At 43.9% G+C, this 27919-nt stretch overlaps 4 protein-coding genes across 5 annotated transcripts; 1 reads left to right on the top strand and 3 right to left on the bottom strand.

Annotated features, from left to right (window-relative positions):
* Window positions 1-58: 58 nt before the first annotated feature.
* adnp2b (ADNP homeobox 2b) lies at window positions 59-5921 on the top strand. The gene is made up of 4 exons (XM_028399119.1): window positions 59-363; window positions 956-1078; window positions 1892-1996; window positions 2110-5921. The coding sequence occupies exons 2-4, from the start codon at window positions 971-973 to the stop codon at window positions 4867-4869; spliced, it is 2973 nt and encodes a 990-aa protein (XP_028254920.1). The 5' UTR covers window positions 59-363; window positions 956-970; the 3' UTR covers window positions 4870-5921.
* Window positions 5922-5935: 14 nt separating this feature from the next.
* ggcta (gamma-glutamylcyclotransferase a) lies at window positions 5936-8365 on the bottom strand. Its single transcript, XM_028399120.1, has 4 exons — window positions 8046-8365; window positions 7089-7234; window positions 6864-6996; window positions 5936-6643 (listed from the first exon to the last, which is right to left on the bottom strand). Exons 1-4 carry the CDS (start codon window positions 8157-8159, stop codon window positions 6512-6514), a joined length of 525 nt encoding a protein of 174 aa, XP_028254921.1. The 5' UTR covers window positions 8160-8365; the 3' UTR covers window positions 5936-6511.
* Window positions 8366-9078: 713 nt separating this feature from the next.
* On the bottom strand, window positions 9079-11113 carry snrpd1 (small nuclear ribonucleoprotein D1 polypeptide). Its single transcript, XM_028399559.1, has 4 exons — window positions 10977-11113; window positions 10333-10409; window positions 9438-9629; window positions 9079-9214 (listed from the first exon to the last, which is right to left on the bottom strand). Exons 1-4 carry the CDS (start codon window positions 10988-10990, stop codon window positions 9138-9140), a joined length of 360 nt encoding a protein of 119 aa, XP_028255360.1. The 5' UTR covers window positions 10991-11113; the 3' UTR covers window positions 9079-9137.
* An 821-nt stretch (window positions 11114-11934) lies between these two features.
* Window positions 11935-27848, bottom strand: LOC114452258 (ankyrin repeat and IBR domain-containing protein 1-like). 2 transcript variants are annotated; one of them, XM_028431474.1, is made up of 21 exons: window positions 27660-27848; window positions 24513-24853; window positions 21765-21936; window positions 21534-21665; window positions 20885-21076; window positions 20162-20279; window positions 19794-20014; window positions 19277-19365; window positions 18726-18870; window positions 18484-18644; window positions 18111-18199; window positions 17730-17860; window positions 17495-17629; window positions 17025-17111; window positions 16832-16898; window positions 16480-16625; window positions 16127-16305; window positions 15950-16001; window positions 15702-15758; window positions 15419-15542; window positions 11935-15102 (listed from the first exon to the last, which is right to left on the bottom strand). In XM_028431474.1, the coding sequence occupies exons 2-21, from the start codon at window positions 24698-24700 to the stop codon at window positions 13640-13642; spliced, it is 3948 nt and encodes a 1315-aa protein (XP_028287275.1). In that variant the 5' UTR covers window positions 24701-24853; window positions 27660-27848; the 3' UTR covers window positions 11935-13639. The 2 variants fall into 2 exon arrangements, with proteins under 2 accessions (XP_028287275.1, XP_028287284.1); XM_028431483.1 differs by lacking the exon at window positions 15702-15758.
* Window positions 27849-27919: the final 71 nt, after the last annotated feature.

A 27919-nucleotide genomic window follows, 5' to 3' on the forward strand; every position in this document is an offset into this window, starting at 1 on the left:
CTTCAGACAGACAAGTCTCCCATTGGTCAGTGTGTGCAGTATGCAAATGAGGCTGGTACGTCAGATCCTGAACTTGAGCGCCATTTTTTCCTCAATAAGGGGAAGAAAGGGACAAAAGCTGGAGCAAAAATAACTTATCTGCGGAGTGTATTCGCGAACATCGCCGTTCACATTTAATCCCGGTCTTCATACGGCGGTGTGTGAGGACAGAGGATGCTGCTCGGATGAGTGTCTGCGCGCAGCTCTGACAGCAGACGCAGCTCACCGACACACAGCTGCGGGCCGGTGGAAGTGGGAGACGCTAGCCCTCTTGGAGGAGGCACAGCGACAACTAACGTTAATCTACGCTGAATATTGGACGAGGTAAATCTCTGCGAGGAGGCCGTGGGCATCTTTAAGAAGGAAGATGCGCCGTCACCGGCTTAGTAACCCGGCGTGTTGCTGGCAGCGTGCTACCAGGGGCTTTTTAATGAGTTGTGTGTAGCCAGCATGCACACTGTGGGGTTAGCAGCACGGATGGCAGCTGTGTGAAGGGGCAGATTGTTAAGTTTGTAGCTAAATTCCACACTTTTACCTGACTGTAACAAATGTGGCTTTTACGTTCCCAGCAGCGAATGGCTGCTTTTGAATATAGATGAAATCAGCTGTTGCACAGTATTTAATCAAAGGATGATTAAATAAATCTGTCATGATGCTACTGTTTATTTTTTTTACTAAATTATTTTTTGAAATGTTAATGATTGTTTAGTTTCATTTCTGTGGTCTTCACAAATTGTTGCATTATTTTTGTTTACCTTTTTGTTTTCATTCTGTTCACTATATACTATATATAACATTTGTATTTGGTGCAGCAGTTACAATATATTACTGGGTGATTTTATAACATGGTGATGTACAGAAAGAAATTCTGGAACTTTATTTTAATTGACAAATTAAAACTTATATCTTTCGTAAGGACCTGTGAGGAATCATGTACCAGCTTCCAGTTGGAAACATTGAGAAGATCCGAAAAGCGCGCAAGGCTGTGAAAAGTGTTTTAAGTGAGATTGGCCTGGAAGACTGTGAAAACCTGCTCAAGGTATGTGTTTGTTGTGTTGGAAAGTAATCAGGGATACTTAAGTGTTGTGTTGATTATTTGTGGATAATGGCTCACTGTTCAGCTTTTATACACTCATCACTTTAACACACACACACACTTATGCACACCCTCCAGTCTGTGCATATGATTCCTGTGATAATATACTGTAAAGCAACACATCATTAGCAACACAAACCTGCTGTCTGTAACCCAATTATATGATGCTGAGCAAATTCGAAGTAGTAATAACTGGCAGCTGATGTACACTGTGTATTGTGTGTGACTGTCTCTACTAACTACATTAAATATGCATGTTTATATATAGCATAATTCACTTTTAAGGTGAAAGACTCTTTTAATTAAATTAACCCCACATTGAAGGATGTGTATTCACATACTATTGCTAATTCATAGCATATTTTTTGAACATTCAGAAAATGATCAGCACTGCCTCAGCATCTTCTTTTGCTTTAGAATAGAATAGAATATACTTTATTAATCCCTTTGGGAAGGTCCCTCAGGGAAATTTGGGTGTTTATCGTCTGTGCCCTTCTCACCGTACCTAAAATGTCTGCCTAAAATTAGTCTGAGTAACAAAACATACGATGCTTCTATTATTTTGTTGTTCAGACATGTTTAAACAGCCGCAGAAGTTTGGGGACTTTTTTTTTTTTTTTTTTTATAAATGTGACACTTGATTGAAATATGACTGTGGCACATATCTGGTTATGAAATTGTAAATTGCATGTAGTTCAAAAATGTAATACTGTGATTCTTTCTGTACTTTGAAACCACCTTACACTTTTTTTATAGGATCTGAAAGAAGAGTCGGAGGAAAGCACAGACGTGGACAATGCCTTTCAGGAAACAAACTGGTTTGATTTCGCAGATGGATTCACTGGCAAACGACATAAGAAGGTGACACCTGACAGAAGAACAATTACTATAATTATTATAAATCTGCCAAATCAATTTTGTTGATTGATTATCTGAAATGACTAAGTTTTATTTTCCCCTTTCTTTCTCTTCAGTGGCCTTATCGGTCTCGACCTCTGTGCTGCAGCCTGTGCAAGTACTCGTCGCAAAACATCTACAACTTCAGGAGCCATGTCTCCCGCTGTCATGGATGTGAGCAGTCATTCTGTGCGCTGAGCCCTTGTTCTCAGTGCCTCTTCATGGGCCACCCCAAGGTTCTCAAGAGGCACATGATGTTCTTCCACACCAAGCTCAACACCCAGGTACAAGTGCAAAGGGAAAGCTCTATAGCCACCCATCGTGGGAATGAGAGGTATCAGTGTCGAAGATGTGGGCTTCCATCCTCGTCTATCTTTGCTATTAAGAAGCACATCATCCTCAAGCACCTGGAGAGTTTGGCGGAGCAGTACATCGGTTACAGATTCAACATGCAAGGGGCCTCGCCTGTGAAGATATACTGCTGCAAAGTGTGTAAGGTGAACACTGGAAACTTGGACCAAATGCTGCATCACATGCTCGTGGAGCCATCACACTATTCAGTCAGCACACAAGTGCAGAATCAGATTTATGAAAACAAGAACTACGTCATTAAACCAACTGCTAATGGGAATGGTGTGTTTATGACATTCCCCAGTATTGCTCCTAAGCAAGCTCAAGTGTTACATGGTAAGTCCTTGGTCTTACCAAGTAACGGCCAACCTGCTGGGACGGTAGTAACATTACAGCAACTACAAGGAAGTACAAACAGTACTACTCTGATCTGTACCCCTGGAACCAACCAAGCTTTCCTGCCACCTCAAGCATCAGCCTTAGTGCAGCTAGCTAGTGCCGAGGCTAAAGGTTTGCTCCAGCCTGGTGCCACGATTGCCCTCCGAAGTGCTTTGCCCCCAGGACCATCTATGGTCCAGGTTCCTACAGTGTCTAATGTGTCTCTGAAACAGGCACCAGTGACCCTCGCTCCAGTTCCTGCTCCAATTCAACCACAACAGGCTCCACAAACGCAGCAGATCCTGCTGCCTTCAGGACTGCAGGCTAATGTGGGAGCAGGAACTGGGAGTGCACCTAAGCCTGCTATGGTTGCACAGACTGCACCGACGAAACAAATCGCCTTACAAGGCACCATGTTAACTTCACAGTCTCTGCTGAGTCATCTGATTCCAACTGGCAACAAAGTGAACGGCATGCCCACATATACTTTTGCTCCACTCCAAGTAGCGATCCCGGTCTCTCAGAGCACGAGTACCCCTCTTAAGCCTGTAGAGCAAATAAATAACTCCTCGCCACAAACAAAGAAATGGATTACCTGTCCCCTCTGCAATGAACTTTTCCCTTCTAATGTCTTTGACATGCATACAGAAGTTGCCCACCAGACAAAATCCTCCTCGCCCAAGTCAGAGAGCGTGGCCGCACGAGCTGCATTCCTGAAGAAAATGCCAGATAAAACGATTAAATGTCTAACATGCAAAATCCTACTTTCAGAAAAGAGTGTCTTCCAACATCTGCTGCATGGCCTAAATTGTTTGTACTGCTCAACATTATTTTTTTCAATCAAACAGCTGGCTGAGCACGTAAAGCAGCACAATCCTTCAAGCAGGGCCTATTGTGACTTCCTGAGACAGAAGTTTAGGGTTTACACAAAAGGAAATGAGATCTTGTTTCCTTACTTTGATGTCCAGACCACTGCGCCGAAAGAAATTCTAGGAGACATAGAGGTCAATCTTGCCCTGGTTACAAATTCCCTTGACCTGATTTTCTTTAAGTTGCAGCCCAACAGCCAGCCTGAAATCTGCCCGGCACCTGTTAAAATCAACAGTGCGTATTGTCCTTTCTGTGACGAGAAGTTCCAGCAGGAATCCAAACACCTTCAGCACCTCAAGCAGAAGCACTTTGTAGCACCCACTATTCATGCTATCCTCAAGACAGAGGCGTTCAAGTGCATATACTGCAATGGTGTGTACACAGGAAAGGTCACTCAGCAGGCTGTGATGCTCCATATTCAGCGTTGCCGCTGTTCCCCAAAACCGCCTCAGCCACAGCCACAACCACAGCCGGCCAGACAAGCAGCGCCACCGCCACAGCAGCCACCAAAAGCAGTTCAGCAGCTGAGTCAACCCTCTGGACTCTACTTCCTCCAAGTGCCACAAGGGGTGACCATGAAACCGACTTTAGCTCCAGCTCGTGTGATTACGGCTCCAGCACCTCCAGAACCTCAAGAAACGGAGGCAGAGAAGCAGTCCAAGAGGCGGCTGGAGGCAGCACTGAGAGAAGTCATCGAGGCCAACAAACGAGAGCGAGAGGAAAGAGCAGCCATGCGCAAAAAGCGAGAGCAGGAGAAGCAGCTGCCCCCACCGGAGCCTGAGCCACAGAGCGACCCCGCTGTTAAGCTGGCACTGGAACCAACCACAGTGGAGCGCCGTTGCATTGAAGATCGCAGAGACTTCATTTCCAAATATTTTAATGTAAACCCCTACGCAACCAAAGTAGAGACTGACGAGCTGTGCAAAAGGCTGTCTCTGACCAAAGCAGAGTTGGTCGGACTCTTCAGCAAGAAGCGCAGCAAGTGCATGAAGAGTCTCAAGAGGAACACGGCTGCCATTCTGCTTGGATTCAACATGTCTGAACTCAACAAACTTAAACACAACCTCCGCCTCCCAGAGCAGAAACCTCCTGATAACACAGAGACACTGAGCACCAACGAAACTGGGCCAGCTGCTGCTGAAGCAGAGGTGATGGAGAGCAGCACGGACGTAGAACCAATGGATGAAAGTGGGAATGAGAAAGTGGCAGAGGGTGGAGCAGTAGAGCAGATGGAGTGAGTTTGGAAAATGTGTGAACATGGGACCTAAAGTGTGCAAATGCAAATGTTTCTGGTTTAAAAACAGAATAAAAACACATGAACGATAGCCTTTTGTGTTGACAGTGATAAAAGAAGTTTATCATACAGTGCAAACAATTCCTAACAGTTTAGCTGTAACTGAGGGCTGTGTGCTAATGTAGCCTTCAATAATATTGCTTCATTTTAGTTCAGTATCAGTGGTCTATATTCAGATTATACATACAAAGCCATGATGATACTCCTTGGGGACACTATACAGATGATACAGATGTATTATGTCACATAGTCTGTTCAGCTGCAGCAGTATTTAGCTGGTTACAACCTCATTTAACCATGGCCACAGACATCAGCTTGAGTACCGACTCGCCCTTGTAGCTGCTCTTTGCACCCTTTAAGTTTATTTGTACAAAAATTTATTTTTTTAGTGGTTTATTAGATCAAGCTTTTCTTTGCCTTCCTTTTCATTTCTGTCATATTTCACCTGAGATCATCACACCGCTTTGCCCTGCAGCCCACAGAGATGTTATGAAATGTTCTTGCAGTTTAAAAGCTCGAGTCTAAAGAATGTTGAATGTTTTAGTCGCCATGTGGATAAATTCCTACAGTTCTCATGTTTGTTTGCATGAGCCTTTGTTTTGTTGTCACAATAAATTATAATTAGCGCCATCGTGAAGGTGACACATTTGCATAGATATATGGAGACTTTCCTAGAGGTTCAACAAAACATGTTACTCTGTTTCCCCGCATAGCTTCGGTTCTCCTGACTGCTGTTTTTGTACAAGTATTTTCTATAATTCCTAGAGTATGAAAAGCATTGGGAGAGGGGTCATTCTGTCCAACGCCACGGTATTGTTAAAAATAAAGTGGTTTCCTTTTACATGATTTTTTTAATTTTCATTTCTTTGTAATAAAACTGTAAATTTTGATTAAGCTGTGTTAATGCAGAAACTGTCTTTCTTCCATGTGTAACCAGAAACTCCAGGCCACTCTATCCTCAGAACAGAACATAAAGCAGTGCATTGTGTGCAATAAAAGGCTGACAAGTGTGAAGTCTAAAGGATGTGTCACCGGTGTTTAATATTCCTTTGTAGAATAACGGCAGCAGACAGCTGTCTGTCTTGGCACACACATTTTAATATAAAATGAAATACACCTGTTAACAGACTAGTAGCTCATCCAAACATCTCATTATTAAATATGCATGCATTATGTACTTTCAGCCACACTGTGGTGCCACTTCTGTTCCGTAAATGACTGTCAGCCCTGATATCATCTGCTTACAAGATGTTTCCACATTAACCAGGTCTCACTGTCTTCATTAGCACCATTACATATAAAAGTGATTGATGAGTTTTGCTTAATGTAGCAGGAGAAGAAAGAACTCGATCCTTAAACATGGAGTTCACCTCTGAGGGGTTATGTTAAAAGCTGTTTCTCTGTATTTCTGTTCTGGATTATTTAAAATTACCAGTCAGCAGCAGTCTCCAGCTATACAATACTCTACAGCATGATTATAGTCATAATGAGGACTGGGGCTCTCTGTTATATCGGGACAAAAACAGGTCTTTCTGCTCTCAGCACCAATATGTTTTGTCAAATTTAACACCCTAAAAGTGAACTTCTTATCTCTGTGTCTTGGCTGTCCTGATTTGATCAAGGATTGAAGGGCCGCTGTAGTCGTTGGTCTGAATGGCCTCCAGCCTCTTCAAGTACTCCAACGGGAGTCCGTTCTGCTCTGCACCCAAACACACCACCTTATAGGAAACACACAGAGAGGCGGGTGAAGGATAAGACTCAACAAAAAACTGCGTCTTCACTTTTTACCAGACAAAACATCAGTATGTGAGTGTCTCCTACTGTGTGAAAGGTCACTTTGATTAATTTTAAGGAAGAACTTACAATTATAATATTCTGTAATGTGAAATGTAGGTTATGATGTGTTTCAGGATTACAGTGTGTGACGGAGGCTCGCACCTGCTTGTATTGTGGAGAGGGAGGACAGGCGTAGAAGTTGTTCATCTGATATGTTCTGCAGAGCACCAGTCCCTTCTCAGTCTCCACTGACACCTCGAGTGGAGAGTACTTTCCCAGGTCCACTCCTTCCTGGCTAAGTGAAGAAAGACCACACAGTGTTGCTTAATACTACACACATCCACAGATCAATTGGTTTAGATGTTTGTGTGTGTGTGTGTGTCTCACTTGTCAAGGCTTGTGAGGTTTTCATTGCTCAAAGTCCAGATCACCCCCCACACTTCTGCTCCTCGGCAGAACTCAATGGTGGCCACTCCACCGTGCCATGCATTGTCCACATGTTTCTCCCACAGACCAAAGTTCAGCTCATAGTCCTGTACACACACACACAGGGTGATGATGGGGTCGGGGGCTGCAGTATGCTCGATAGAATGCCTCTTAATTTACAATAATGTAAAATATGTAATGTGCCATTTGTGATTTCAGCAGCATCCCCAGTGAGAATGTTGTGTTGTTGGTCACAGCCTTGGGCAGACTAACAGTACACAGGTCTTGTTATTGCAGCTGGTTCATGGAGGGAGGGGGTGAAGTCTGAGATGAAAGTCTGAATATGTTCTCCAGCTGCTGCAACAATAACACGCTGAGTACAGGTTGATGCTTCACTGTTAATAATCTAATATGTCAGAGAGGCCCACTTCAATACACTTTGTTGTTGTCAAGTTGTTGTTAATACTCCACTGCTATTTACATGCAGTGATTGTGCATCCATGCAGCACCAGGCTAGCTGTTAGGTGCACCTGTGTGTCTTCTACCTAAACGTTAAACCCCTGCTCTTCTCACGCCTCTCTGGATGAGTTGGTTACACTGTTTGCGAGTTAAACGGGAACTAGACACAGGTATGGTGGTCATGTAAACAAACAGCTAGCTTTAGCCGGGTTGTAGCATTTGTAGCTACACAGCACGGTACATTGGTTGCCTAAACGACACTGCTACATTTACCAACAGAAGGTCAAAGTCTGCTGCGTTCACGTCCTGTCGTGAGCGAAGCTGATAGACACGCAATCCTACACGCTAAAGGGAAAAACTCAATAAACAATAGAATACATATTTGTCGTAAAATATCTCACACGTGCTGTACACGCTGACGCGATAAAATAATAAATAAAACTGTTGTATTGTACAAACCTTCAGTCGACCGGTGGAGCTAAACACCGCTGAGGGGTTTGCTAGCTGTAGCCTCTCCCTCAATAAGTTGCTTCCAAATGCAAAATACATGAACCGACCGCTACAAGCAGACATGTTGTAGATATTTCTCCGTGAGGTCCTGACAGCAGCTGCGTCTTCGTCAGGCAAGACTCGGCCGGAAGCTGGGCCGTAAAGTACAACTCTTAAAACTAAAAATTACCCGAATAAATAAAGCACCTGGCACAATAAGAACCTAAACATATTTGCTAATGTTAACTTGACTTCCTTTGAATGGGGTTTGTCAGTCATCTAGCGTCAGAGGGCGGTACTGCATGTCACAGTACTTCCGCATTCAATCCACTTCCTATTTGTTCCCAACAATTTTTTTTACTTTGGCTACTTGTTAACGACAAATGATTACAATAATTAAGCAACCTCTACCGAACCAACATGTTTTAAACGTTAAATATTTTTAAATTAAATTAAAAATGTATTTGTATTTTTATTAAATATTTTGCTGATGCTGGTAGCTAAAGATAAATATTTGATTTTTGTGTTGAACACTTCAAAGTTTCACTAAAGGATTCTAATTCAGCTGCTTAGGTACACACTGCTACAATGCAGAGGCAAAATCAGTTGTGTTTAGATACTTTATAAGTTCACAAATATATCTATTATCTATTTTCACTAGGTAAGTAAATTCAAGCAATCTGACCTGAGGTCGCCCCCTCCCAACAACAAATCACCCCCCCCAAACTCAGCCATGCACCTTAAGGCTTTTTTTTGCACTAGTAAATATTATTCTGTGTATAATTTACTTTCTCTTTACTAATTATTCTTTAATCAACTTTGCAAGAAATAACAAATGCTGTAATAACACACCAAGTCAGGGTTTATCCTCTCATTAAGGAGCATTTTAATGTACAAAAAACAAAAACAAATGAAAAGCATGTCGAAATTCACAAATCATTTCCTCTGAACAAAAGTGGTGAGGAAAAAAAAAAAAAAAAAAAAAAAAAAAAAAAAAAAAAAAAAATCAAGCCTGTACAAACAGTGGGTTGATGAAACTCAATTATCTGTGTGGCCTTCTGATCATCTTCTCGGGCCACCTCGTCCTCGCCCCCTTCCTCTGCCACGTCCTCGTCCTCTTCCTCGTCCCCGTCCAGCCACTGAAAAAGGACAGCAGAGAAGCAGTCAGAAATGTTCACCGGCATGTTGACCATGAACTATTAAAGATCTAGTCCATTTTGCTCATTATTTAAACATTTGCAAAGTAGTCATGTTGTTAAAGGAATATGGACCCTGCCTCTTGAATGTCAGGGGTAGTATGTACAGTATGACACAATAAAAAGGACTAAGTGTGGAAAATAATATATTATTGAGGTCACTCACCTGCTTCCCTCTTCTTGGACTTGATCTTAGGTTCGATGTCAACCAACAATGTGTCCAGTGGGAGGCTGTCTGGCAGGATGAAGTAGCGAATGTTGTTGCCACGAATACTTAGCGACTCCAGCTGAGTAGGCTCCCTGTTTTTCAGAGTCATTTTCACTGCCTTCAGGTGGGTGTTCATGCTCACATCAACGCCTACAGAAAGTCAACAGAGGAGCAGAAAAATGTGAAAAGTGTCTACCTCCTGATCATTAATTCAACAAAACCAAGAAGGAAGCAAACCAGAGAGCATTCATTTGAATGTAGAGCTGTTGGTTTCTGGCTCTACTGACCGCAGTCTAGCCTGACATTGCAAAGGTTTGGACCTTTGCAATACACTTCAAGAAATCCCAGCTGCCTTGGTTACAGGGCAGTAACAATGACCAGCAATCACATTACAGCTTTATTATAGAAAACTAAATTACATACAAGATGAACACAATATTGGATCTTTTCTTTATTTGCTTTTGTTCAGCTCATTTTGGCTGAGGCAGTGGAGTCAGTAAATAATCTCAGTGAGCAGGAGCTATATTTTCCCAAATATATGACTATTGTAAAAGAGAATAAACAAAGCAGCCATTTTGTTACTGTTAAGGATCTTTAGGGAAAAAAATAGCTTTGTAGACACACTGTATAAAAATGGCAACCGATTCATACACTATTGTAACAGTATTGGCTTCAAGCTTCCGAAAGATAACTTTTCATCAATACTTATATGATCTTTTGCAGTTGTATTACAGTGAAATGAGTGACTGTAGATACAAGCAAACTCGCCAGGCAGTGTATTTTGCAGTGTAATTGCAAATCAATTAAATCCTGAGCTTGAACCAACACAGAAACAACCCAAGCTGCTCCTCACCTGTGATGGTGCCGTGGACCTGAGTCCCATTCTTCAGTTCAATGGTGACCGTCTCATGGCTGAGCTTCATCAAAAACCTGTAGAACAAGATTACAGTGTGAACGCATGGACATACGAGCCCAGACTCCCAGATATTTAGAACAAGAACAAAGTTAGCTAGTTAGCTTAGCCAAAGTTAGCTTCCAGTACCAAAACAATAGCACACTGCAGATGTTCGCAAAAAACTGAAATGTCTATCGATATAAATGCAAAACAGAAGTAAAAATCCTTGCTTTCTGATTACAGTTGATGAATGCTTATTTAATACTTATCTAGAAAGATATACGGCCTGCAAGTAAACGAACCTCCGTGTAGCCTCCTTATGTTATCAATGCATGTTTTAAAAAGGCTAAAGAGCGCCAATACCAACAAAACCTTTTGACGATTAATACATAAAATGTACTGCACACGTAAACCTGCGTATCTGGGTTTGTTTAGGAGCTCTGTCGTTGTAACACCACACAGCGTCCATTCATTCAGCCCAGCGCTTCCCGCCTCATCCCCGTCCCTCCGCTTTAAATCTAAATCCATCCTGCCGCATCGCCTTTATTTTATCATCTCACATTTACACAGTCGTTAAACGTTGGCTTATAGATGCCGCTTACCTGACTAGTTTCATGGTGGCGATGGACTGTGGAGACAAATCCTTCACCGGAGAGAAAAATTACAGCGAACGAGTAATAACACAGGCCGCTGTTGTACGAGTTACGTTTTCGGTCCCGCTGATACGACGTCATTAAGTGAGCGACGAGGAAGAAAAAGTGCCACATGGGCCGACAGTGCCACCTACAGGAGGAAGAGGGCAACTATATTCTACAAGTCGACAAATTTAATTTCTTCAGTCGCAAAAAAAGTTTTTTTTTGAAGCTTGCAGAATAAATATTTTTTTTTTATTTTTAAGTATAATTTTATATAAAAAACATCTGACAACTGACAACAGTGCACTTTCAGTTCTTTTTTTATTGGGAGTAAACTTTGCGCTGACACTTTCATTTTAGTTTTGGCCACATCTTCAAACCTTTCTTTTTTCCAGCTGGGAATGTATCAAGTATAATCTACATGAGTGCAATTTAATTTATTGTTTTCAGTTGAGGGAGAAATAAATTATATGTGTGGAGTATTAAATGGCACAAAAGCATTAATTTGACACCATCAATTCCATTCTAAATTAAATCAACAAAATGAAAAAGATAACTCCTCATTCCTCCACATCCTGCCTGGCAGCCCTGGACTAATGCAACACATTAACAGCATGCTTGTGCAAAATAAAGATGCAGTGCTTCCATTGCTGCACCTAAACCAAAGTGTGCAGTCCTGTAACTCACGCTGTTACGTCACCAGCTGGCAGGCATTATGAGCCTGTTCGGCACCTTCACAGTTTCAATATGCAGTGGCAAAAAAGGCGTCACTCTTCAGATCATCTTAAACCAGCACAACACTCAAACTATCAGTGACACTTTACCTCTAGTAGAGGGAAATATTTTGATAGACTCAGAACCTGCTCTTTTACAGGATGCCTAAACACTTCATTATTGTCATTGCAGTCCCCAAAGCACCAAAACATTTTCATCACAGCAGGCAGTGTTTAATTCCCTTGTAAACATTATACTTGGGTGAGGAAAAAGTCCCTTAAAGGTTGAAGCTAAATGGACAACCCAGAGGTCACATTTTAATCGCCTTATGGAAATATCTGAACATTCAGATCAAGTTTGGTGAAATGGCCAAAACACAGATGATAAACTGGGGTTATAACTGACAAACTGAACCATCTTTGCTCTGCATGTTGAAAAAGTAGTGACACCAATAAATATCAACAAATATGAAAAAACAAAAAAGGCACATAATGTATGGTCTTAACTGGAAGTCAATGTCATCTCTGGAATGAGAAATAAAGAGGATAACTTACAGTAAAAACCCAACCGGTCCAAGCTGTCAATAGTTGAACTGATATGATAATAACAATAAATGCTGTAGGTATAAAATATGTTCTCATTTACAGTGTTTGCTTTGGCTCAGATTGAAGTGCAAAACTGCTAATGCAAAGAGCTGCACTGTGTGTTAACTACTGAGTATACGGATGGATAAATGAGACAATTTGCTTGTAATTCAGTGATTTTAATCTGATGCCGTGTTTGAAGCACCTAAAGTAAGTAATTTAAAAATAATCTACTACTCTTCTACCTTGTGCAACAAATGTACTAATCAATCGGTACTTCAGTAAGTCTTTAAAATTCTGCACATGTTAATTTAAATCCAGTATGATGATGACGATGATGATGTTTTCAAATGTAACAACAATGATCACATTAAATACTGCAATACATTCTGATACTGTGTAGCCTAATTGAATATGAATCGTAAGCTCCAGTGTCATCCGAGGTCCAGAGCACTTTGTGTTAAGAGTTTTGCACGCATGAAGCAAATACTGAGCCAATACTCTGTATGAAAGCATGTTTCTGATACAGTCAGAGAACATTTGAAATGCACAGCAGTGTGTCGCAGTGAGCAGAAACAACACACTGTCCAATGAGTCCCCCCCATTTATATGAATTGAAAAAACATACTGAATCTGCACTAACTTAAAGGGCGCTGCTCTGTAGCTGAGACTGACCTTCCTGCACAGAGGGACGGGACTAATATCCGTGTCCATCACATGCAGACTGGTGTGTCCTCTCTCTTTGAAGCCTATTCAAAGAAAAGGATCAGTAGTGTGTTGGCACTAACAAAAACACAGGCACAGTGTGCACGAAGGTCCAAAAAAATCAGAATTAGGCCCTCTGATTGTATAGCACGCTAAACAGGCTCCAAAAGTTACAGCTATCCTCGTATTTGGCTCTTGGAGCTTAGACCAGGCTTGTGGTTGGGTCAGTGTGTTAATCAAGTGTAGTTTTGATGAGGCAAGTTTGGATTTCAGCATGATCAGCACCAAAACCTTACCCTGAAAATAAACTGAGAAGACAAACACAAGACGAGGAAGGGAATAAATAAATATGTAAATGATATCAGTAGCTCTCTGTTGATCGGTTTTAAACACTCATCTGTCTGTTTGTAGAGTAGACAAAAAGCACTTTAAAATAATTAACTGCGTATGACATCATCTTTACTGGACAAAGTCCACAGGGCTTTTTGTCCTCTCTAGATACAGTATAATACATACAGTAAACACTCATCAGTGCTTCACTAGTCTTTGAGCTCCCCTTCACGTCCATCGCTCCTCCTCCTCGTCTTTCTTGGCTGAACCTTCTCTCTCTGCATTGTTCCGCTGCTCTCACACAAGGTGTTCTTGCTCCTCCCACTCCTCCGGTGTCCGCTCATCCTCTAACTGAAGGACGAGGTCCAAGTCTCTGTCTGTGGCCAGGGCAGTGTGCACAGGACTGTTTCCACAGTGAGAGCATGAGCACGGGTGTGTGTGCGCTTCGCCCAGCGACAGGTCATCCACACACCCTGCATCCACACCCTCGTCTGCAGTGTCTCTGTGTTCCAGCTCCAGAGTGCTGGGACCTGAAGCCTCCACGGCCACAGCACCTGGCACGGGATCGGACAACCCTCGATCCACATCTGGCTCACCCTCCAGGGGCTGCCAGATCGGAGCAGGGGTCACATCCCTGGAAGCCTGGCTCTCAGACTCAGTCTCAGTGTGTGTGTCTGGGGAGGAGTCTGTTTCTGTGGTGGGTGGGGAGGGGATGAGAGCAAGGCTCTGGGGGTTGTTCTGGGGGTTTATGTTGTTGTTAAACCAGGCCATGATGTTGTCCAGCAGCTGAGCACTGGCTGTGGGGTCCAAGGCCTCCAGACTCTGCGGGTCGCTGGGGGTGAAAGGGCCCCCTGGGGGAATGACTGGCGAAAGCAGCAGTTCTGGCTCAAGCTCTGGAGATGGGAGGCACAACTGGGCAGGGGGCTGGGGGTCCAACTTATGGGGACGTTCAAGAGCATAGGAGGCAGGACGCTCCGCACTGTAAGAGCTACTGTGTTCTGGGCAGGGGTTGTAAGAGCTGTCTGGTTTTGGGGAGCTGTCACATGTGGCTGCGTGTTCCCTGTTATATGAACTGGGTGCAGGGTTTTGGGTGTGTTCAAGTGCACCGGAGGCGCTGTGTTCAGCCTCAGTTAAATAAGCAGTGTTGTGGCAGTAAGTCTGCTCTTTGCTGTCATAACGAGAATCTGTGATGGTGATATGGTCAAACACATATGGGGTCGTCGGTGCATTCTGTTCTGGTCTATGGCTGCAGTCGCTGTAAGCAGGTTCAGCGGCGTAAGGGGCAGCAAGTGCACTGTGGCTGTATGCGTGGTGTGAGCAGAGCTGCTCCTGTGTGTGCGTGTCCAGGTCATAAGGAGTGGTTATGTTCCCTAGTTTCATAAGGCTGTCTCCCAGCTCCAGCAGCTCTGCACTGAGTGAGGGAGGTGGAGGAGGGAGGGGGAGGGGGTTAGATATGGATGGCTGGGATGTGGAGTCTGTCCTGTTGGGAGGGCGTGGCGGATCCAGCAGAGACGTGGGGAAAGACGAGCCTCTGGCTCCCGAAGGACCCTCTGTGTTGAGAGAGTGCAAGGCGACATCACCCAGGTCTCCAGCAGGACCCAGCCTCCTGTCTGGCCCTCTCTCCAGCTCCATGACTCCATCCAGGCCTCGCTCTCTGCGAGACTCCTGCAGCGATAGCTGGATGGCTAGAAGGATGTTGGGGTCATCTTCATCAAGAGACCCCAGCGCTGTTCTGCGGCCTTCACTCCTCTCTGTGACTTCTGAAACACAAAACATCACATTAAAACACGGATGGCTTTGTGTGGCTTGATTACAAATTGATCCCAATTGATCAATGACACTGTGTGGCTCAACTGCACTAGATTGATGGAGCAATAAAGAAAAATCCCATTTGCTGGTTGTCTGGTGCAGTGACAAATCAAAATATATAAATGAAGGCAAGAATGAGGGTTAACACTGTGTCATTTGTGCAAGTACAATAGAATAAAAAAATCTGTATACATACTTTCTGCCTTTTGGATAATCCTGTTGTAAATCAAGGCTTTACACTACAAGTTAATTATACAGAATGTTAACCTGTGGTGTCACTCCTCCTGCTGGTCTCTGGGGTGTTGCTGCTGCTTCTAAGGCTGTGCAGACTCAGCATGTCTCCTCTGCGCCGTGGCCTGTGTCTACGACGGTACTGAATGTCAGCATAATCCTGCAGATAAAAACAATCAAAAGTTCTGTTAACGCAAAACTAGCTTTGAGCAGCCATCCTATTATAGAGTATTAGAGCAGGTTCAAAACTTCATGCACACAAAACAGAATTCAGCCCAGGCACTTGCATGATATGCTAAAAAAAACTATCGTGCATTACCTGCGCCTGTCTCTCTCTTTGATCTCCTGTTCCCGGCACAGAGTGACGACTTCCCATCTTAACACACACATAAGCAAACTATGTCAACTGCTGCTACAGTCATGCACTAATATGACCTCATACAAAAATAGGTCACAAAGCGAAGGTTTAGGAAGTAGCATTAGCACGCACAGCATGAACCCAAAAGTTAGCAGAACAAAAAAGGTTAGTGTTTCACAGTGTGATGCGACAAATGTTTCACCATTTACCTCGGGTGAGGCAAAGCCGAGGTACTCCCAGTCCCATGATCCTCCAGGGTAACTGAAAGAAGATGATGCACATGAAGTAGATACAACAGATACAATGTTTAGTGTATTATTTCTGCCCACATATCTCCAAAGCTGGCCCAGATTTTGTCTGCACACAAAATGTGGGGTTGTGCTTACTTCCTACGGGGAGGGTCAGGAGAGTCATTAGGGGCGACGCCACGTGCAACTGACGCCAGGAACTCCTGCCTCTTCTGCTGCACCAGGCGGGCTGCACTGACAATCTTGTGGCACGGTGTCCGCAGGTATGGCCGGTTCACCTTCTGGGCCAGATCCTCCACTACCATCTCCAGGTCAGTCTGAAAGGAAACATGGCAACACCCATCAGACACAAAATTAAATTTAATGTCACATGACCAGCCAAAAGTCAAGAATGAACACAGCAGGTTCTTGGTGTCGCTGGGGGGCTTTTAAAGTTGTTAGTCTGGTTCCTGCAGAGGATAAATGCTCATCTGGTGTGTATATCCGATTACCTGCATGAGCTCAAATATCTCTTTCTGGGTGCTGCCTTGCTGCAGGAAGAAGCCATATGGGTAAGAGCACTTCAGTACACGCCGCGTCTTCAGCAGCTCAGACACACCATCCTCGATGAAGCGTGTGTCTGGAGGAGTGCCTTCACCTGCAGCACAGATCACACACATGTACAGACGCTTTGACTTAACAACACAATGCTAAAAGAATTCATGAAAAGACACCAGTAACAGTAACATCTTAGCAATTTAAACCTATATAATTTTTAAAGTCAACTGATTTGCAGCTGACAAGTATTTTGCTGATTTGGATGCAGCTCCTTTCAACAGGCTGAGCTCAGTACAAAACACTTACGGCAAATGAAAGCTCTGCTCAGCTGCTCCATCTTCTCCTTAGCCGTCTTTAGCAGCTTCTGCTCCAACTACCACACAGAGAGAAGAGAGAATACACTTGTCCATCATGTGTGTAAATGCTCATCACCAACAAACTGTAATATTTCAGAGTCATTTTGCACTGTGTGCACCGAGTGTGTGTAGCTTTCCTTCACCTTGTAACTGTGTTCATGGTTCTTGAAGCGAGTGTAGTAGTGCATGAAACGGTTCAGCTCCTGGAAACTTTTGTGCTTCTTTTCTGCCTGTAAGAAAATGACACTTTATGCACACAGTTAAGTAAATATGAGCACTTTAAATGCTGCAGGACACTTGAACATGTTCTACAATGATGTATTATCTGACAGGTGACAGCTTATATGACATGCTCCATTTTAAAATTCAATACATTTGTAGGCTTCACAGTAGATTTTAGACCATATTTGATAAATAGAAATAAAGGATTCTCTGCTGGATGTTGCATCAAATCAAAAGATTAAAACAAAATCACCAAGATGATCCAGACAAAAAGACACTTTAATCTGTAAAAGTATCTGTAAATTTAAGATGAGATAAGAAATCCCCTAAAATTCTGTTTTCACTTTTAACTTTTAGTACAGTTATTCTTGTTGAATGTGTGTGTTTGTACCTCAACCGTCATCTCTTTGGACTGTTCTTCTAGCTGCTGGATGACCTCATAGCGAGTACAGCGATAGTAGCCTCCTGTTGACGAGCTGTGTTTCTTCCACTCCTCCAGACAGATCCAACAGAAGTCATACTTACACTACAGAGAAATGCAGTTTCACCATTAATGACCAGAATATTTCATCTTTATCTTTACGCATGATGAGACACAGCACACACAGAGAGATCACTGTGTATACCTTGGCACACTGCATGTGGTTGCAGCCTTCATTCTTCTGAATGGGTGACTTGCAGTTGGCACATGGTTTGGAGTTGGTCAGCAGCCATAGACAGTTAGCAGCATCCTCATAGGCCTCACTCACACCTGCCACTGTGGAAAGGACACACAAACACAGTTGCACATTAGCATCATCTCTGCTGTGGAACACCTGCCCTGCAGATACGCTCCAGCACATCCACACACACACACACGCAAATTTGGTGAATATTAATGACGTAAACACCTGCCAGTATGTTATAAAAATATACAGACACATCCTGGTAGGAATCCCCGACAGTGGCTGTTAACGGCTAATGGTTAAATAATTCTCCATAATAATGACAAAACGGGACAGGCTTACATTCCTCAGGCTTCATCTCCGTGACTTTCTGGAGCCAGTTCCTCCACATCTGACAATCACATGGCTCATGGGCCTCTCCAAGGCACTCCCTGCAAATAGGAGGGTGATAAACAGAGAACAGTGAACAATAACATACATCAAACTAAAGGGACATAAGGCAACAAACTGTCTTTCCGAGAAAGACTTTGTTGGTCTGGCAAAAACACACGGGTAGTTCACACAGTACATCTAGTATATGCTGAGTGTGTTAGTGTAAAACGATGGACAAAGTACAGGCCCATACTTCAACAGGAAAAATTTATGTCTGATTAAATTACATGTCGGTAAGAATGTCAACACACTTGACTGCACAGGAATAAATCACAGAGTTTACCAGCAGAAGAGGTGACCCTTCCCACAATCAACAGCAGGGGAGGGCAGCAGTGGGAAGCTCTGCGGGTCGCTGTCTCCTGGTCCTGGACGAGTGAGCCTCACCGCCCTTTCACAACGAGCTGCAGGACACCAGCGGATGGCTGGATTGTTCTCCACAAATGCCTGCATCATGTATTAGATAAGTATCAAACTATGGACAATGAATGCAAAAAGAGAAATTGCAAGTGCTTGTTGTGTCTCTACCTTTATGTCAAACTGCAGATATCGCTGGTCCATCTCTCTGGAAACCACACTCTCTATCACATGCACCGGCACCAACTGGTAGCACTCATATGCTGGACAGAAGATATTGTGTGCATCACCTTCCTGAATTTTTACATTGAGGAACCTGTGAAAAAATAGAGGAAAGCAGAAACAGAACTCCTTTAACACCTAAAGATGGCGGCTATGTGGTTTAGAAATGAGGCAGCAGACTTAAGACCGTGTTTCCATGTCTGTGTCACATGGGTATCACCACTTCCCTGCCCCTTCAGTGGACTAGTGACAGGTCTAGAGTCTCTTGACTCCAATGGGACTTATGTGTCTGACTGCCTGTCTGCTCTATCTGCTGTGTGCGGTTTGAAGTGGCTTCCATCAAAAAAAGAGTGAGCGCATATTTTTAGCTGAGCAGAGCTGCCTCTGGGGTGCTTCTGAAATGTGCCACATCTGGTGGAATCACAATCATCATCTGGAGTGGCCACAGTCAGCTCTGTGAAATGTACTGGGCACACACAAACAAACGTTCTGGCCCTTACCCCTCCCAGCAGGCTCTGCAGAACTCATGGCCACAGGACATGTCCACCGGGTCCTCAAAGACTGAGATAGAGCAGAGACAGATTCCACACTGCAGGGACACAAAACCACGATTAGCACTGTACAGTCTTCACTACACAATAAAAACCTATGTTTACTACAACTTTAACTGTTTTCCATATCATTTGCATAAAGAGTAATATGTCCTGTTGTGACACCTGCTCAGGCTCTTCTAAGAGCGTGCATGGTTATGAAAATTTTCAGGTAAGGGCTTCAATGGTTCAACGTCTAAACAATTTGAAAACGCCGGCCTGGAGTCACAGGAAGAAGAGGTAGAAAGTAGAATTACTGCTAAAAAGCTGACCTATGACCACCCTTTTCTCTTGAAAGATTAGACATTAACTCACGGCCATCAAGCATATTCAATTGTTTCCGTCTACTAGAGATAACAGAACATGGACAGCAGCACATTTTGCAGTTACTGCTTTTACTTTACTAAAGGATCTGAACAGAACTCACTGTGGCCAGGCCCTCTTCTCCAGGTGTGAGGCAGCTGTCAGTAGGGGAAGTGAGGGTGAGTGTGAGGGGTGAGCGTGGAGTCCTGGGAGTGCGGGGGGAGGGCAGGGTGTCCCAGGCATTGTAGCCACTGGGTGGCGGGGTGGGCATGGTGACGCCGGAGCGTTGACAGCAACCCTCAGCATCAGACATCCAGGCTTCCAGAAGCTTTTCCCTGTCCCAGTCTGGGGGAGGAGTCAATTACACATATAATTAAGAGACCAGAGACAAAGGTATGTAATTTCTACTAAACACGGGCTTCATAAGTACAGTGCTGAGGAGGTTGGTAAAGGTCATCATCAATGAATGTTCTCCAATAGACAAACACACACCGTGTGCTCGAAGCAGGGCCTCGGCAGTGAAGAGGGGGGCTTGCAGCATGTCTGCCGTCTCTACAATCAACATGTCCTTCAGCTTGCGCAGATCTTGAAGCTTCAGCCCCTCATAAGGCTGAAAGGAGAGAGAGGGAAATTATGTTAGGAAGACACAGAGAAATAAGGCAATAAAAGAGCAGGAGGAAAAACAGGGTCAGAGGGAACACATTAGTGTTACTGAAATAGAGCGCTGTATTCAAGAAAAACAAGTAAGAGTGTGAGATTTAGAGATGTTTAAGGAAGCGAAAATGATAATATGGGAACTGGGATGTGGGGCAGTGAGGGTGGGGGGTGGCAGTGGGAAAGAGAGATTAAGCATTAGCATGGATTTGGCTGCAGGAAGAGAGATCAAACAGCTGCTATACAGCGTCGCTGGTGTCCTCCGTTTAGCTGGAATGCTGAGAAGTATGACAGGAGGTTGTACACATATAACACTAAACCATGTAAGGTGTGACCTGAGAAGAAAGAACATATACAAACAGAGGACAAGTGAGTGATAATATTTTAAGAGAGGTGAAGGAATTCACCACACTAAGCTGCAAAAACTAAATTACAGAGGATCCACTGTTGTACAGATATTCCCTGTGAAGGGAAGGTTTCAAAGACAACACTGTGACTAAAAAGCTTAAAAATAACTCAGGCCAGCAGGAAACCCCCCAGATCTCGTAACTACGGTCTCACCTCCTTGTACTGCAGCAGGCTGGTTTCACCATGTGCGTCTGTGTTCGACTGCTGAGCCGAAGAGGAGGAGAAAACCATCTGTGACTCCAGGCTGAGGGCCAGCTCGGTGTGGTGGTGCCGCTCGGCGTGGTCGCATGGCGTCAGCTTGTCCTCATCCTCCACAAAAAGGTCAGCCTCACTTTGGATCAGCAGCTACAAGGAAGGATGAGAGAACAAAAGACATGGAAGAAAACAGTGAGAAATGTGTTGAAGAACAATAACAGGAGTTACAATAAAAGAACAAGACAAAGTGTGTTATCTCAAAAACAAATTAAACAAAGGTTTATCAGATGAGGCCAACCAGTGTTTACATCCAGACATGCTGTCAACAGCCTCAAGGTTGATACCAAGATTTGTGGACAGATATATTGGAAAGAATTTCTAGGGGCCAATATCTCCAAAATAAATAAATAAGATAAGATAAACGGTCTTGTGACCTACAGGAAAAAGTGAATATTTGATTTTGGAATAAGCTGATTGTTTAACAGACTCCTACTTAGTTTTCATTCAATTCAGAAGGAGATTTTTCTTTTTTAACTGTTAAACCTTTAAAGTTAAGGGAGAATGAACAGGATTATAATGTGAGTTTGACTTTCAGGCTTCGTCTCACCTCCACACAGCTCTTCATGCCTGCAGCAGCAGCATAGTGCAGGCAGGTGCTGTGGTGGTTGTCAGTGGCGTTAACGTTGGCCTTCTCGTACTGGCCTCCCTCCAGCCTGGCCCCGGTCCAGCTCAGGATCATCTGACAAGAGGGGGAAGCAACTTGGTTTGTATGTCAATTTAACAGAAAGAGTCTATGTCCATACATCACTGACATTAGTTCCAAAGCATGTGTTTGTACCTGCAGGCAGTCAGCACGGCGCTGCTCGTCCCTCTGTGGTCGGGCCAGGCGTGGCGACAGTGCTCCCTCTGGCAGCAGCAGGATCTGTGGGCCTTGGCACAGCACATGAAGGCAGGTCTCATTGTGCACATTGCGCTTGTTGGGGTTTCCCTCTTTGCTGAACAGGAAGGACCTATAAGATGAAGGCAAGAACGAGCGGATTCATTAAAAGCAGTAGGACCAAATCATTTTGTGATGTAGAAGGAGAAAATAGAGCAGCACAGTAAGAAGAGAGGGAGATGGAGAGGAAGAAGCAGACGGAGAAATGAGAAATAAGGAAGTGAAATGGACAGTGAAATTAGTGTTGTTAGGTAAAAGGGAAAGAGATAGCAAGATGGCAGAATATTGGCTATTCCTGTTTAACATCTCTGAGATAATGGATATGCTGGCTGATGGGAGCGCACACACACACACACACACACAAGCAGCGGGTGATGGATGTGCCAGCTGCACTGGGAGTCGGGCTGTGGTTGCAGTTCTGTTTAGTAAATAGTTCTCTCTGCTGTTTGTCTGTCAAAACCTCCATTTACTGATTACTTTTCTCTTTTATTTGGCTCCACATGTTCTGTTTCTCCACCCTGTCTCTTTTTTCCAGCAAACACCACCATCTCTTTCTCTGGCAGATATATTTTGATGAATGATAACTTCCTAATGCAGAGTCAATAAAAGCAGGGAATAATAGGATGTCACAGGATGTTGTAAAACCTCTCCCTGTCTGCTTCTTTTTGAACACAGCAGCAGTGACTGCTTTCCTTCACTCTTGTATTGCTGCCCTGCTTTTCCACTTTTGACCCTCTTATCCTGTCAGCCACCAGCCCCTGGAGCTTCTGTGTAATGACAGCATGCTGCTAATTCACCCGCACAGCAATAATCACTAATTATTCCCTCTCAACTCCGACCCAATACCCACCACCACCACCACCACCTTTGCACACAGGCACAAAGCCTCCATGTTCAGGATGAGTGGCCTGGATATTGGCCTACCAGAAACAACAACCAACTTGGGGGAGGTCACAGGTTTGGCTGCTCATAAGGCACCAAAATGAATCATATTAGACAAGTGCAGAAGACTATGTATTTACAAATACAAGCTCTTTGTTTTCTCAAACCACAGAAATAAACTGTTTACAGCGAGTAACCAATGAGTCGAGAGGATTCAGCAGTCAGTTATTTACATATTTCCAAGTCTGTCTGCACACTTGTTGTGGAGGAAAGGTTACACTTCCTGAACTACACCCATTTTTCCAGTAATAGGTCTTCTTGTGATTTTCCAGTTCTCAAGAGATTGCTAGCCAATCCAACCCCCAGAGATGGCTAGAAGAGAGAGGGAACCAGCAAAACAAACATGCAGCAGATACATGTTAAAAATAATCTGCAAAACAGACTCTGCATCAAGCAGCCCACACTTGTCCTCTATTTTGTCTGAGATTTCTCGGCCGTCTATCTGCTTGGCTCTGTCCGACTGAACTGCTGGAACAAAGAAGCATTTCCTGTGATACTTATCAGGAGCAGAGCACTGTGTTCAGCACGCCTCCCCGGCCCATTATAGGTTAGTAGGAAAGAACATAAATAGCACACCAATTGATTCACTGTGTTATATTCTCAGACACATTAAGCAGTTGTGGAGTCACAGTTTTCCCCCCCTCTGAACACACACACATCCGTGTGCACACATGCAGATGCACAGATAATTGACCGGCCCTTTTCAAACAGCACCCCCCTCCCCAAAACTCCCTGTAATCATGGAAAGAAAGGGCGAGAGGAAGAGTGCAAAGAGGAGGAGGGCTATTGAGTCAGAGAATCAGCTGTCTTGGTCATGGCCAAGCAGTTGGATCATCTCTGCAGGAGGTGGAAAAAAGACACTGGTGACTTGCTCCCCGTTTGTTTTTTTAGTTTGACCCCATTCTTTTAGGTTTTGTTAGACTCTGCCTCTGCTTTATGGTTTCTGTCTGGACATGGTAGCTGACCAAAGAATGGTGTGCTTCTGCTGTTTGCACCTGTTTCAAGCAAGGGTGCAAACAGCAGAGGACGGCACAATAAGCATGGAGTAAATCTGAATCTGCAAATGCTCTTAAAGAGGCACAGCAGTGATTTAGAAGAGAACTTTCATTAGGCAGAGAGATGCACAAGAGAAACTAACTACACAAAAGCTGGACAGAAAAGGCAGAAATAGTGAGATAAAGAGCTCTAAAATACCATGGGAAAATGACATGGGAAGAATTTTGCTATCATGCAACTTTTCAGATCTGTTATAGTCCTTGTCTGTCTGTGCAACACATATTTATTGCACCAGACACAACAAATTAGTGAGACAACCCTGATGATGTTATCGGTTATATATTCAGAATCCTTCCAGAACCTCTGGAAAAGATTACACAACAGTTTTTACAAGCTGAGCAGTAATCCTTTTACAAGACTCTTACAGATGTGAGTCATTAGAGTCATTTCTGAGGTGCTGTTAGCGGTCTAATTGCATTTCATTTCCACTGTTTCTCAGGCTAATGCACCTTACATAATATGACAGTATATGTGTATGCCTTAAAGAGCTGTTATGAAAATGGTGATTCTCAGAAACCTTTTTAAATCTGATGTTCTGCTAATTGTTATTGAATGTAATGTGACTTTGTGTCTGCTTAACTACATAAAAACCCACAGCCTTCAAAATGGATGTCAAATTCAATAAACGTCTTAAAGAGAGCCAAGTTTTACCTGAGCAGACGTGTCATGGCGTGGCGACATACGTAGTGCATGGCTGTGTTATGCTGGTACTGCTCTCCATATGATGCGTTCGGGTCCAGGCCGTCCCTGAACTGAGGGTTGCCCTCATACAGCTGCCAGGCCAGGGCCTCATCTCCACTCACAAGGGCCTTGCGGAACTTGGTGGCTGTGTTTCCCATCACTTCAGACTTTCAAACGGCCACCTAATGGGAGCTTTGGCAGTTGCCTACACCTCTCCTCTCTCTCCCCTCCTCCTCCTCCTCCTCCTCTTCCTCCTCCTCCGTGTGCAACAGGTCCCACCTCAGAGCAACATGTTTGAGCGTTTTCCTTCCCTGCAAACACAGTAGAAGGAGAAAGCAGTGTTTGGAGGGAAATGATGGCGGAAAGAAAGGCACAAGAACAGGAAAGAATTAAACTGAGTGGAAAGACGGGGCAGGAAACAAAAAAGACAACAGAAAGAGAGACAATGATAGAGAGCCTCAATCAATCGGTCCAACCATCGACTAGCTGATGTGCTGCAGAGTGAATGTTATCTTACAGGATATATAGGGGGGAAAGGGACAGAAGATATAAGCTAGAAACATACAGAGATAATTATAAAGAGGGCAGGAGAGAGGAGAAGGTTAATGATATCCAAGCCATCGATTTATTAGCCAGTTGATGAAAGACAATCAATATTACCACAACTGGCCACACAGAGTCCAGTTAGGCTGCAAAGAATTTGTATTATATATATATTATACAGTGTTTAGTGCTTTCCTGCTGCTGACAGCTTGTCTGAGAGTGTGTCAAACCATGCAGCACTAATGTGCTGGGCCTGAACCTGTTTTACTTTGTCTCTCAAAGAATCAGCTCCGGCAGAGTTTACACTCCCAGCTACAGCTTATAAACTCACTGCAGACTTGCCAGCTATCACAATCTTTTTTATTATCTTTCTAACCTTTCCAACTTGAAATGGGTTGTACTGGCAAGGGAAGAATTTGTAATATCACGACTGATGCAAGAGTGTGGCAAAAGGAGACAGATATGGAAAAACAAATACACACTTTCTTGTTACATATTGTACATAATCACTATCTTTATAAATGTGTTCTGCTTCATTTCCTTTCTCAGCTTCTCTCATCTTTCCCTCACAAACACATATACAGTTTAGTCTGTCTTTAGCATGCACACCATTACATCCTATAATGAGTGGAGTATGTAATGAGTGCATGTGTCTCTGTGTGTATTGGGCTGCTGAGGGTATCATTACAGTCTTCATTCTATGGCCATCTGTCTGGCCTTCACAAAGAGCCTCTTTTAGCCGGGCTACAGTTGGCCGCTGGCTGCCCGGGCTCTGGAACATTTGAATAACGTGGCAGGCTGCCTCCCCTCTTCAGCCTCCCATTTCTATGCACTGACAGACAGGGACACAGACAGGGAAAATACACACTGACAGACGGAGACATAAGGGCCCCACAGAAGCTGCTACCACTGGCGAATAATAACTAGCACTTTGTGAGTTCTGCTCTTGTGATGCACACAGCTTAGCGGACCTTGTTTGTATATATCTGGAGGCAGGGTGGAGATGGTGGTGAAAAAAGGGGGGGGGGTTACTATAGTTAATAGGTCAGACTGTCTGCTTGGCTCTCTGTTTTGTGCACACTGGTTTACTTCCAGTTCACTTCACCTCTCTGCCAGGCTCTTCCTCCGTCTCTCATACTAAATAAGGACAGGAAGTCTGGACATTCCAGGGAATTCCTGTGACATTGCAACCATCAACCATTATGAAATCTCTGAGCACCACTCGGTGCTAGGGTTGGAGTCGAGCCACGGGAAGTGTTTCATTGCTTGTTAACTAGACGCTCATCCTGAACGTTTTAAATCCAGCCAGAATCAACAATATCATATTACCACAGGGCTTCTCAGAACAGGCTTCCAAGTACACGTGGTCCTGCCCATTTTAGACAACTTAATGACTCATGAGCTCAAGAATCCTAAACGCATGAATCCTATCTGATGATTCCTGCTGACAAGAACTCAGGATATACTACTCTTACTTCTCAGAAACCAAGTCAGCAGTAGACACAGTCTACACAAAGGAAAACAATACAGTGTTTTAAACGCAACTTCACAGAATATGGCGGTCATAGTTTCTGACACAGTCACATGATCTCATTTAATGTCCTCAACAGCATCATGTGCCTCAACTTGCAGCTTACTGACAGTCTGAGTCACAGAATAACACAATGAAGCCATTTTTTAGACATCCAAAAAAAAACCTATTCATAAACGTTAGTATGATGTCTGCCTGTAGACCACCACAGCTTAGTCACATAAAGTTGGTAACTAAAAACTAATGTGACAAAAATTTTAAGTTATCATAACAACTCAGTCTGTCACATTAAGACTTTAATTATAACTGAACGTAGGAAGGACCACAGCATTGTAGTCCAGCACCTTAAAGTCCAATCTAAAGTTAGCACTCTGTTATTATCACTACAATTATGTCAACAAACCGCCATTGAAGTGTGCCTGCAACCATCAAAACTCTGCTGTCAGCTGATCGCATCACTGCGAACACAACTCAACTCAGTTAAATGTGTGGTCCATCACGTTGCTGCTGGACAAAGTCTGCCTATCAAAAGAGAGACATAAAACTTATATGAGTCAAAGGCAGGAGCTGCGTAATGACACACAGCGCTGCTGCTCACTTCAACAGCACTTCGGCAATCACCAAAATGAGCTAGGTCACCGTGTATCAGCTAAATATCCAGGTCAGACCTCGTGTGGTTTTCTCTGAAGTGTGTCAGCATGAAATGGAGCACACAAAACAAACAGCAGCAGACTTCTCTGTGCGTGTTTCTGTCCATGCGGCCCCCCGGTTAAAGCTCCTTTGTTCCACACACTGACAGTCACTATGAATTACTAACCCAACTCAGAGGACAGTGTTTCGGCGTAGGCTGTCCAAAATGCAGCCGATAAAACGCTTTTGGTTTTCCCTGGATGATGACGGACCCGTGACAAAACGTTAACACCCAAAGCAGCCTACCTTTCTGCCGAAGCTAGCGAGCCGTCTCTCTCTCTCTCTCTCAGGTTAGCGCGTTAGCCTAAACTACCTACAGCAGGACAGCATCAAACCTCCGCCGCTCTACTTACACGGTCGTCTCACTGGGTCTCTAGTCGTACATTCGGAAACTTGCGTACATCGAGAGCCATTATCTTGTGACTGTCATTCACATCCCCGGCTGCTGTTCCTCTGGACCATCCTCTCTGCCACCAGACCCGGCGGGACGATGCTGATGCTGCTGACAGCCAAGGGGCGAGACTGACTGCTTCGCCTCAGTGTGTTGTTGCTGCCAGAGAGGAAAGCGCACTGCGCATGCTCGGCACCATCTGTCATACAGAGGAGTCTCACC

The sequence above is a fragment of the Parambassis ranga genome, chromosome 2 (assembly GCF_900634625.1).
Source record: "Parambassis ranga chromosome 2, fParRan2.1, whole genome shotgun sequence".
NCBI classification, from domain to species: Eukaryota; Metazoa; Chordata; class Actinopteri; family Ambassidae; genus Parambassis; species Parambassis ranga.

What these genes read in the sequence shown, in the direction of transcription:
- adnp2b (XM_028399119.1), top strand. Translation starts at nt 971, where the DNA reads ATGTACCAGCTTCCAGTTGGAAACATTGAGAAGATCCGAAAAGCGCGC. An exon ending in ACTGTGAAAACCTGCTCAAG is followed by an intron (nt 1,079 to 1,891) that starts GTATGTGTTTGT and finishes CTTTTTTTATAG; the next exon opens with GATCTGAAAGAAGAGTCGGA. An exon ending in CTGGCAAACGACATAAGAAG is followed by an intron (nt 1,997 to 2,109) that starts GTGACACCTGAC and finishes CTTTCTCTTCAG; the next exon opens with TGGCCTTATCGGTCTCGACC.
- ggcta (XM_028399120.1), bottom strand. Translation starts at nt 8,159, where the DNA reads ATGTCTGCTTGTAGCGGTCGGTTCATGTATTTTGCATTTGGAAGCAAC. An exon ending in AACCTCACAAGCCTTGACAA is followed by an intron (nt 6,997 to 7,088) that starts GTGAGACACACA and finishes TTCTTCACTTAG; the next exon opens with CCAGGAAGGAGTGGACCTGG. An exon ending in CCTCTCCACAATACAAGCAG is followed by an intron (nt 6,644 to 6,863) that starts GTGCGAGCCTCC and finishes GTTTCCTATAAG; the next exon opens with GTGGTGTGTTTGGGTGCAGA.
- snrpd1 (XM_028399559.1), bottom strand. An exon ending in GGTCCACGGCACCATCACAG is followed by an intron (nt 9,630 to 10,332) that starts GTGAGGAGCAGC and finishes GACTTTCTGTAG; the next exon opens with GCGTTGATGTGAGCATGAAC. An exon ending in GTCCAAGAAGAGGGAAGCAG is followed by an intron (nt 9,215 to 9,437) that starts GTGAGTGACCTC and finishes GTCCTTTTTCAG; the next exon opens with TGGCTGGACGGGGACGAGGA.
- LOC114452258 (XM_028431474.1), bottom strand. Translation starts at nt 24,700, where the DNA reads ATGGGAAACACAGCCACCAAGTTCCGCAAGGCCCTTGTGAGTGGAGAT. An exon ending in ACCACATGCAGTGTGCCAAG is followed by an intron (nt 17,630 to 17,729) that starts GTATACACAGTG and finishes ATTTCTCTGTAG; the next exon opens with TGTAAGTATGACTTCTGTTG. An exon ending in CAGGAGGAGTGACACCACAG is followed by an intron (nt 15,103 to 15,418) that starts GTTAACATTCTG and finishes TTTGTGTTTCAG; the next exon opens with AAGTCACAGAGAGGAGTGAA.